Source organism: Amblyomma maculatum, chromosome 9 (genome assembly GCF_055883805.1).
Source record: "Amblyomma maculatum isolate TAMU_Amacu chromosome 9, ASM5588380v1, whole genome shotgun sequence".
Lineage (NCBI taxonomy): Eukaryota > Metazoa > Arthropoda > Arachnida > Ixodida > Ixodidae > Amblyomma > Amblyomma maculatum.
This window is the reverse complement of record NC_139352.1, coordinates 121,639,882-121,651,436: the sequence shown is the minus strand read 5'-3', so window position 1 is coordinate 121,651,436 and position 11,555 is coordinate 121,639,882. Positions and strand designations below refer to the sequence as shown.

Here is an 11,555-nt window from a genome sequence, read left to right as displayed (position 1 = left end):
GCAAGGTCGTGCCGTAGCATTTCTCTTTTACTTTATCTAACAGTTCCTTCTCCGTACCCTCGAAGGTGTGGATGAGTCTGCGGATAGCTTTCCCGCTTTCGGCCCTGGTTTGGATAGGGTCGAGAAGGGTCTTGAGTATACGCCACGTTTTGGCCGTGCTGAGGGTGCCGTCCAGCGAGCTACTGAACTGCTGCCAGCTCTGCCTGGCCAGTTGAGCTGCGTACTCCTCCGCTATCTTGGTGACTTCTGCAATCTTCAGCTTGAGTTTCCTGTTAAAGCGCTGCTTCTTCCAGCGCTTGGTGAGCCCTCGGCGTGCCTCCCATAGCCTGAGGAGCCGAGGGTCCACCTCTGGTGTTTGCTCGGTGCGATCCACTTCTTGAGTGTACTGCTTCTGGATGTCTTTGAGTTGTTGACACCAATCATCTATGGAAGTAATCCTCCCTTCCAGGTCCGCGCATGCCTTGCGGAAGGCCGGCCAGTTGGTGATCTTGGCCGTGCCGAGCTTGCGCTTGATGTTGGTGGCTGTTATTGTGATCTTCAAGATATAATGGTCACTGCCTAGATTCTCCAGCAGATTCTCCCACGTTGCATGTTTCGCCCCCCTGGCAAAAGTTAAGTCCGGACACGTATCCTGGCAGACAGAATTGCCAAGGCGCGTGGGTTGAGTTTCGTCCGTTAAGAGGGTACATTGGATCGCTTCCGCCGCATCCTCGACCTCTATACCTTTCTGATTATTTGTGGGGTATCCCCACTGCTGTCCGCGAGCGTTAAAGTCACCTACAATTAGCAGCGTGTTGCTTTTAGCAAGTTTGCTGGCCCCTAGAAAGAGTTTATGAAAATTCGCGTCCCGCTGGCGAGGCGGGCTATAGAGGTTTACGAGAAAGACACTCTTTTCCTTGTGCTTCTTTTTGGGAATAATTTCCGTCACTAAGTGCTCAATTTTCGTGTTGGGAATCGGGTCATGGGCTATGGTTACCAACTTTTTGCTCACCAGGGTTGCCGTGCGTCCGGTATCGTAGCACGTATATCCCCTGAGTGTCGGTGTCGTGTTAGTTTCCTGTAAAGCTATTATATCGGGTGTGGAGTCTTGCGTGAGTAGAAACTGCATTAGGAGTCCCTGTTTTTGGCGGTACCCCCTGCAGTTCCATTGCCAGATTTCTAGTGGTGTTTGTTTAGCCATGGCTTTGGGCGTTGTTCGGATTGGAGCCTTCAGTGACGAAACGGCGCTCTTGTATGAGCCTGTCCCGGGCCTCGTTTGTTATTCGTCGCGTATTTTGGCTTTTGACGTGGTCCTGCCACGCAACGTTTTGCTCTATTAACGTGACTTTCTGTTCTAATAGGTTGGTTTTGACATACATAGCATCTAATCTTGCATGAGTTTGGCGAAACTCTTCTTTGATGCGAACCGTGAAATTCTCCACGTGCTGCATGAAAGCTCTTAATTCCTCGGGGCTCACGTCTAAGGCGGACGGGGGTCGTTGCACTTCTGCCGGCGGGATCGGGGTCCACGGTACCTGCCCTGTTCTTTGAGCCTGCATCTCTTTAATGAGGTCATTGACTTTTTTACGGAGATATGCATTCTCCTCTCTTAGAGCTTTAACCTCTTCCGAGTTACGCGTAATATTCTTTTGATCCGAGTGCGTAAACAGCGAGTTTGGAGGGCCCGCTCCCCAGCTCACCTTAACGCCGCCCTTCTGTTGTTGCTTCTGCGACTGCTGCTGTCGCTGCTCCAGCTTGGCCGTTGACCGGTTTAGCGGCGGGAAAGAGTCCTCCCTGGATCGGCTCTGGCTGCGATCTTGCACTATGCTACGGCCTTGGCTCGAGGAGCGGCCATGGTCCCGCTCCGAGCTCAGCCACCTGGGGCCCGATCCTCGACATTCGCCTTTTCGGCCATGTTGTGACGTACCCGTGACGTGTAAATTGGGGCGGTGCTAAAACGCGTGTACACAGAAATTGATGACGAAATTTAAAAAACAGAGAAAAAAGTTACAAAAAATTAACGCCGTCGTCTGCTACTTGGCGCCGATTACAAAAATGCCAACGCTGCGATGCCGAGAAGCTGAAGGGTCGGTGCGAACCGTGTTTACGCTGCAGGGTAAGGCTGAGGAGATAGTGAGATACTTACGTATATATTGCGGCTGTACTGTACTATTAGTTATGGTCGTTGCGACCACAGTGAATCATAGTACACACGCTGTCGGACGTCCAGCAGCAGCTAGGCTGAGCGAACGGCGGTACTCGACGCAAACCCCACAAACAGCCGGTCGTCAAGTGTGAGCGATGCCTTACTTGAGATGCGTGCATGTGGTTAGCTGTGCGTAAGTTTCATTTATGGACTTAGTCGCGCAAAGAAATCGGCGAGTATCAGGATCATCTTTGCACATTCACTTCTCAGCTAGTGGGTATAAAGAAGTTGTTTACGAATACTGAGAATTGGAAGCGCCCAGCAGATTTTCGGGCTGCAGTTGCCACTAGAGAAGAGACACACCTGTTCGACAACAACGCTGGCCTTCTCAAGGTATCACTGCCGTTGGAAACTGCCTGCGGCAGCCCACCGTTTCCATCATGTTATGTCTGTTACGGCTACGTGTCGGCTTCAGTGGCGTAGCGTGCGGATATCGGCCCGGTGAAGCGGCGTAGTGAAAACACGCATAGTGGAGAGCTCGATTAGGCCATATATCTGGCGATCTTAGCCTGCGCTGACATCGGACCACCTTTAGGATGGAATTAACACGCTGGCGTGTTAATTCCATCGAAATGCGATCGTCGTGACTGGGCTACGCACATATACTGCGGGTCAGAGAGCCGGCGTCTGCATGGTTACACTTTTTATTGAGCCATCGCGGCGGGGACGTTTTCACGCAGCCGCAAAAATAAGCAGATAAGATTTTCTGGCAGCAATGAAAATGCAATAAAAAGTGTAACCAGCAACAGGTTAGGTTTCACGCTGATGGCATTTAATGTGCCCTGAATTAGACGTACATAGCACGTTGTATGCACATTTCACCGCATGCAGAGCGTCACTGTGTTGTGGCAGATGTATTAATTATCTCGTTAAAATAAAATAAAAAATCTGTCGGTATTATTCTCCTTGGTTTCTGAGCATGTTGCATAAAAACATTTTATAAAAGTAGCAACACTGCTCGTCTGATGCAGGTACACATCACACCACAATGTCACAAGTGAAACAAAATTTGTCAGGTACAGCCTAGTTCCTTTGCTACTGTTTACCAGTTTTGCACTTGCAATAGCATCTGGCACTTTCTTTCAGTGCAGCAAGGTTCTTCAGAGGAGAGAAGGGTGAAGAGGTCAGCTAGAGAAATGCCTTCACTTTTTTTATTTGACGCTCAGGAAGTGAAGGAATACACATGAAGAGTGAATATGATATATGATGCCTAATTACAATGAGCTAGATGCAGTATGGAAACCATTTTCTTGAAGCAATTGTCATTGAATGTAGCATTCATGCACACATTAACCAGTGCACATGCTACACAAAGCCCGAACCTGTCTCTGAGTGAAGCAAGGGAGCCAAAGGGGAAAACAAGCGTGACTTTAAGGACACCGTAAGTAAAAAGTAACAGCAACAAAAAAGGAAAACAGAAGTATGCACAGGGACAATATTAGACAAAAAGAAACATGAATTGCAAGGCTGATGTGGCCTGCAGTACATTATTTTTAGGAGAGACAGCAACACAATCGGGTGGTGTTCTGGATTTTTTGGCAAAGGGTCATTATTGCCAGGTGATAATACTGTATGATTTGTATTGGCTTTGCCATCCCCTGTGTGCTCTTCCAGCAATGCATAATGTCCAACGTGCAACTGTCTAACATCCACTCTCTACACTCTAACTCAAAAACATGCTCAAATGAACCTCACCTGAATATGGGCATAAATATGGGAATAAAGCATGGAATTTACTTTTTCGATATTCTGATTGCATATCATTGGAAAACTAAACGTGATGGCTTGTTTAAATGAGCGTATGATTTGCAGCTAGTGTGTCTTGTATGCATGGTTTTTCCAACAGGTTGCAGCATAGCTTCTGTCCTTTATTTTGGCAAAACATGCACACTTTAAGAGACCTGCTACTCACGCAACACATTCCCTGTAGCTTTAAACAGCTCGTCGTTGACTAACAATTGGTGTATTATTTGCTTTCGGTACTTTTTGGCATTTTTTTTACATGCACCTGACATCAAGCCTTGCTTATAAGAAAACTGAAAATTACAATATACAAAACAATACAAAATTTATTTACAGCACTCCACACTCTACAATACACAGCCTAAAAAATGAAAGGCTGTCACACATTCAAGTAATTACAGTATTGTACTTGTACAGCTCATCGCCATATCTGAAAGGTGGCACGGCCTTGGAGACCAAATAAGAGAAATTAGTTATACAAAGCAAGGGAACACAAGATAGGGTCAAAAACCCATTCTCCAAGTGTTTGGCCCAAGATAATCCCAGCACCAGCAAAGCAAGCACCCACTGTTTTACCAAAGAGTACCCAACACCACTGAGGATTGGTCCCCAAATGCTCAAACCACTAGGCTGCAACTACAGTCAAGGGATGCTATGCGTTTCGCAGTATTACCAGTATCAAAGTGATGTCGTATGTGCCAAGAGTTGATGTATTTAAATTTTCGTTTCTGCCTAAAACAATCATTGAATGGAACAACCTTGACCGAAGCGTATTTGAAAAAAATTGTTCTTTAGGAACTTTTGAGAAAGAGTTGGAAATTTGTTGTGCTGCTTGAATGTACATTGCCCACCCTGTAACAGCCCGGAAGGGCTAACAGTACTTGCAAATAAATAAATAAATAAATAAATAAATAAATAAATAAATAAATAAATAAATAAATAAATAAATATGGAACTCGTCATTTAAATGGTAGTCGGCACCTGCGACAGAGCAAGTATTCCCTGATTCTGTTATGGACAGGGCAAAGGTAGTTATAGTGTGTGTAAGAATGATTTTACCTGTGCATAAATGCCTGCCACACCTAGAATGCTCCCTTTATGCAGTCTACCAAAAAGCAGAAACGTTTGTCTCAGGAAGACAAGCCTTAAGCATTATTTCAGCAAGTCACTCAATGTGACGGCTATCAGGCAAACTAGCACAGCACTTGAAAACTTCATGCTCTAAAAACAATTGTGGGGACACGCAAGCTCAGCATTTACCGCTATGACACGACAGCTTTTATGGCTCCTGTCTGCAGACTCTCATTCGTGTGAATCGACTTTGCTACTGCTAACACCTAGTATTTATTCTATGATACATATCAGTAGCGTATACCTGTAAGTTATCCAATTATGTGGAAGACCACTTGTCTAGATACCTATAAAGCCCACTGTAACCAAGCTGTACGGATGCGTTTCCATGGCCTAAGGGTTGCCTGTCTTATTACCCAAAGATCCTGCAAGGTTTATCACCTCACACATTCATCTCAAAGGTGAAGCCAGAGACATCACATTGAGTACTCGGCCATGTCACCTGTCTGAAATGTGCCCAAGATTTTCCCCTCACAACGTCACATTTTGTGCAGAAAAGAGGCTTTAACGTTGCTGCATCAAAAAAAAAAGCAAGAAGCCAATAGCTGAACATCTACGCTACATTAGGCTCTGCTGGCTCGCAAGACATTTGACCACGGTGCCAACAGCCAAGTTATAGATGTAGCTGTGGCAGAGGCTGTACCACAGAAACAACAGACGAATGTGGTCAAGATAAATTGAAATCGCTTTGTTCACAAATTCTTCAATACATCATGAAAAAGAATGGCTCACTTATGGATAGTATGACGTCTACTGTGTTCAATAGGATTGTACCTTCAGGAAGTTATCTTTTGAATGCAATCTTAAGAATATATTGTAGTGTTCAATTTAGGCTGTACACATAGCAGACGTGCAAAATATGGAACACATTCTGAGGGTTAAATGCAGAGAGGTTTGCTGAAGCTGATATAATAGGAAAGCATAGGGATACTAGATAACGTAGAAAACAAATGTGACAATAGGATAGGTGTAAGTGAAACTAGTGCAGCTGTCACTTATGAGAGCAAAAAGTTATACAACTCAGTACTAGCACAATGGTACAAAATGTTGAAAAGTGATGATGAAACAAAAGTGTCCTTGAAAGTGCTTCCACATAAATGAGATGAAAGTGATTGGCATAAAATGTATGTCCCTTCCTTAAAATTCTCAATTTAAAGCTCACAAAGAACAATGAAGATAAGGCTACAAAAGCAACTAAAGAAAAAAAATAATGAAGCAGTTATACACAGCTGCAATCATTAGATAAACATCTCGAGTGATGAAGCCATGCTTCAGTGGCTTAGAGCATGAATATGTGAGCTTTTATGACTTGCAGATTATGACTAGCAGCTTACCGGTATCGCTCAAGAGGAAAGTATACAACAGTTCCATCTTACCTGTACTCACCTATGGGGCTGAAACGTGGAGGCTAACCAAGAGAGTTCTACTTAAGTTGAGGACAACCCAGAGGGCTATGGAACGAAAAATGGTAGGGGTAACATTAAGAGATAGAAAGCTTGCAGAGTGGGTCAGAGAAATAACTCAAGTTACCGACATTCTAGTGGAAATTAAGAAGAAGAAATGGACATGGGCAGGACATGTAGTGCGAAGAGAGGATAACCGATGGTCGCTTAGGGTAACAAACTGGATTCCAAGGGAAGGAAAGCGTAGCAGGGGGAGGCAGAAAGTTAGGTGGGCGGATGAGATTAAGAAGTTCGCAGGGGTCAAGTGGATGCAGCTAGCACAGAACCGGGTTAAGTGGAGAAATATGGGAGAGGCCTTCGCCCTGCAGTGGGTATAATCAGGCTGCTGATGATGATGATGATGTGAGCTTTACCAACCCTCTTTTAACATATGTGAGTGCCGGAGGGCATGTGGCAGCAGCAAGAATGTGTCAAGAAGCAACTAGCCCAGATAGCAGCCTCATAATAGGGGTATGGAAGGTCTACACACAACGCTATCATGGAGGGAGATATTTTATGGAACAAGATATGTAGCAATGTACAAAAGGAGCAAAGCATTTTGTAGAGCTGCAGTCAAAAATTTATGAAGGACAATCTTATCAAAAAGTTTTTATTTCATTCCTGCGCTTGTGCATCATTATTGTGACTATGGGTTATATAGTGTAACATGAAATGTCAAGCAATTTATCTCGTACACAAATGAATGCATTCTTTCCCCGGCGAAGCCACCTTCAAGAACTTTTGCCAGTGGGTGCACATGCACATCAATATCACCTAGTTACAAAACAGAGAAGTCAATAGTTGCCTTTGTAAAAAAAAATGAATACAAAAATGTTCATTGATAGCCAAGCCTCACAAATGATGCAGAGGTTAAACAGGTTATCTGGGATCTTGATTAACATGACTAAAAAGCATCGGTAATTGCAGTGCAAAGTGAAAATGGCAAATTTTGCAAAAGTGGAATCTAAAATTGCCAAAATGGGTTGACAAGTTGGCGGGGCCCTCATTTTTCGTGCATACAACAATGAAAGACATTGACCACCAAATAGATGCACAAATTATCCTTGGGAAAACTAGTTGATTGCTGTTCATCTACATTCAGCATATGAAGGAAGCAATAGAAAACAAGCATAAAGGCAACCAAATACAAAGAAGCACAGCTCGCTTCACTCTGCAGTTTGTGGAAAAACACAGTGGGCACCTCACGTTTCACCCTAGTAGCACACAAGATAGGTGTAACGAAATGGACTCTGCTATGGTAAACGACTGCAGACACATTCACCAGGGTACACGTATGTCAAATATTCTCACTGAAGTATGTCGCAGACTGCTTGCTTGCCACAAACACCAAAGTGAATTGTGAACTATATGTGCACGCACGTCCTACTTAGAATGGCACTTCTGGAGGTAGAAGAACGTTTTTGTACCTTCCTGCGTTTCACTGACATGAAGCACTTAATAAAATGCACACTGAGTTTAAGCAGAACACAAAAAAGCAAAGTATACAACAAAGAATGACAGCTCTCAGCGAGGGACACAGCACTTGTAGAATACACTCAGTATGTCTACAGCTGGTAGACAAAAAATTATAGCACCAAAGAAAGGTTTGGTTTGGTTTGTGGGGTTTAACGTCCCAAAGTGACTCAGGCTATGAGAGACACCGTAGTGGAGGGCTCCGGAAATTTCAACCACCTGGGGTTCTTTAACGTACACTAATATCACACAGCACACGGGCGCCTTGCTTTTCGCCTCCATCGAAAAGCAGCCGCCGCCCGCGTTTTTGGCAACAGTAGTCGAGCGCCGTAACCACTGCGCCACCCCAAAGCTGAACTTGGTTCTTGCATATGCTATCAACAAAATGTACACCAAAGAGATGGTTATATCCCAAAACCACAGACCAAAACCACAGAAAAAATTAAGACTTGGACGGCTTTTCAGCAGTATGCTATCGAACATGAAGCAGTAAGAATGTGCACATTGATCACTTGTGGCATATATCAAAATCATGACAGCGAGTGAAAATCTCAAGTGCAGGTGATCAAGTTGTTCTTGTCCAAGTTAATACAAATGTTGCACGTCCTCTTCCTTGTACTTGTCGATGTTCCTGCTGCGATTACCATTTGCAGGTGGCGTCAATGTCATGTGATCTGCACACACTACAAGCTGTAACGATCTTCAAAAAGAGCTGTCCATCTGCATAGCACTTCACATCTGATGTGGCCGTCCAGGGACAAGGCGTGGCCTCCCAGATTATACAGATGTTGAATATGGCCCCAGGACTTCTCACCATATGATGACTCAGATCGGAAGTGCTGCAACGGCTGCACAAGGTCCACACGATCACCTGCAAACGTTTAGTGCCTAAATTATATGCAAATAAAATATCAAACACGCATGGCACAGGAACATTCAAAATCATCAATGCTGCAAGCTAAGCTGCGGTAAAGTGTAATCTATGAATGCAAGAAATGGTCAGTGCAATACCTAAGTGAACCATTTCCGTAACAGGTAAAGACGGGTTGGTGGCGGAAATTGTAGTGCGAAGGTTAACTTTTTCTATTTTGCAACTAAAGGAACGACGACTTATATCAGGCGATTTCACGTCTTTCCTTTCTCGGTCGTCGAAACCATTAGCCAAGAAATCTTGACAACTACGAGCACACTCAGGTTGTTTTTTTTTTTTTTTTTTTAGTTCGTGCAGTGTAGAGAAGTTGAAGAAAATTATAATGCGTCGTAGAAATAGGCAGCTAAAAGCAACGCAAAGTGCTGATTAAAAATACCGGATTCGCCGCATGCGTCCTGTAAGTATTCCTTTAATCTTCAGTCATTTCCCGCCTGTGTACAACTTGAATGCGAATGACGCTGTATGAACAGTCACCTTTGCAGGTTTTCCTATTGCGCTTACCTCTGTGATGCTCGACGTGCTGCAGCATTTCCAGCAGATTGACTGCGTTGCCTTGCTGGTCGACACCCATCGAGAAGCCCGACACATTCCAGGAGCTCGTTGCTCGGCCGAACGAATACATTTCGTGCCATCCTACATCAGAGGCGTTCACCACTGCCGATTCCACCCGAAACACCAGTAGCTCAACAGTTCAACACTCCGAGCGCAGGGCAATTCTCGCCTCGGAGCTTGCAAAGCCGCCACACTATACTCCTCAGATCTGACGAGCTATCTTTCAAGACAATTTGACAGCATTGCTGTGCTGCAGCAAATCCTCGATCACTACTTGCAGACGACGAACGGCACGAAGACCACTCGTAAGCGTACCTCCCTCCAAGGCCGCCGCCATTGCTGGGTTATTATAACCGCGCAGACCAATAATTTCTTACCATGGGAAGAAAGGGTTTGAAATAAGAAAGCAGTTAGCGCCGTCACGCGGCCGCACGCTTCTGCCCCCATTAGAGATTGTCTCAAACGTCCTTTATTTCATACGCGCTCATAATTTGCCTTTCTATTCCGTTTAAAAAGCCATACAAGGTGTATATAAAGTTATCCTTTTACTTTTAATAACAAGCTAAGAAACTACGGTAGGCTAACGGCTGCATAAATCAGCTTGCCTGTCACCATAGTCTCATTAGCATAATTCGGGCACCTCGCCACTCGGCGAAATTATGGCGGCCAAACGTCAGCATTTTCGGTAATGGCGGCACGTCAGTTACGTCATGACGCGTCAATTTGACGTAATCTAAATATGCTTGCGTATCACGTGTTTCACGTGACATAGCTCCAGCCAATCAAATTTGAGCATCCGCTCCTTCCCAGTATGCCATTATTTTCATCACATTGGTTAATCGAGCGTAAGTGTTCTCCAAACCACCATCAGTAACTTTGCTTCCACTCCAAAATCATTCGTATTTGTCATCCAGGCAACAAGGATAGCTCCGGTTGAAATCAATTTTCACGGCTACGTCATTTTGACGTAACCGCTAAAAGTGCTTGCCACAACTGATGGTTTCGCGCCACAAGTTTGAAGCACGTGACTCTTTTCTGAGCCAATCAGAAAGACAATATGGCGCCGCCAGGGAAAGGCGAATATCGAGGATCGGGCCCCTGGTTCGGCGCTCTTGACTCAGGTTCCGGTTCCGCTGCTGCTGCTGCTGCAATTGTTGCAATTGCTGCTGGGGCTCCCACTGCAGCTGCTGCAGTTGTCTATAGACCAACACCGATCTGTGACGTAAGCACGATGCGGTGGCGCTTCTATCGCTAGCGTGGTCCGACTGGGGGTGAAAAATAGGCTTAGCGCCCATAGGAATACATGGAAGCGAAAGATTTCATTTCAGTTTTCTCATTTCAGAGAGCGCCTATGATGTCGTTATTCGGTACAGAGCAACCATGAACATCCTAGAACAGATCACGATAGTATGAAATCTCATTAATGAGGAGAAGTATTTTTAAAACACCGCGAAACGCATGCGAGTAAGTTGGGAGGGCGACCCATAGAAACACATGTAAACACAACTTACCGCAACATTTTGCTCGTTTCGCAGAGCGCCAGAATTGTGGTGGCCGGTCGAAAAACATTGGCGAGAGCTTTGAAGATGTGTGTGACAAGGTATGCTGCGTCATTACGGAGGCAATCTACATTTAAAACCACTCGTTGTCTAAAGGCCCGTTCACACTTGCGACTAGCAGCGGTCGCGCGACTAGCGACCAGCGCGACTGTTTTGGTCGAAAAGCGACCGTCACAAATCGTCGCACCGGTCGAAAAGCGACTGCCGCGGGCCGTTCGGGCACTGCTCAATTTCGCGATACATGCATGCCGTAATAAGAAAACATTTTGAGGCTTTATAAACCGACGTCCGTGCAGGCATGGTCTGCGCCGTACGGAAAGAAGAAAGAAAGACGAGGAGACCGCAGAAAAAGGGCAGCACGATGTATGACAGCCACAGCGATACCCCGGGGAGAAAGAAAATAAACGCTGAAATGTGTGGTACCGTAAACTGCGGGTTTGCAGCTGGAAGTAATTACACAAGAGTACACATCTGCAGTACAACTTCATCAAACTTACCGTCTACAGGTATATCCATATGATTATCGATCGCCATAAGCA

General features: G+C 45.1%; 1 protein-coding gene across 1 annotated transcript; it reads right to left on the bottom strand.

Annotated features, from left to right (window-relative positions):
• Positions 1-8,353: 8,353 nt before the first annotated feature.
• LOC146180276 (uncharacterized) lies at positions 8,354-9,910 on the bottom strand. Its single transcript, XM_084579479.1, has 2 exons — positions 9,407-9,910; positions 8,354-8,845 (listed from the first exon to the last, which is right to left on the bottom strand). The coding sequence occupies exons 1-2, from the start codon at positions 9,525-9,527 to the stop codon at positions 8,658-8,660; spliced, it is 309 nt and encodes a 102-aa protein (XP_084435605.1). The 5' UTR covers positions 9,528-9,910; the 3' UTR covers positions 8,354-8,657.
• Positions 9,911-11,555: the final 1,645 nt, after the last annotated feature.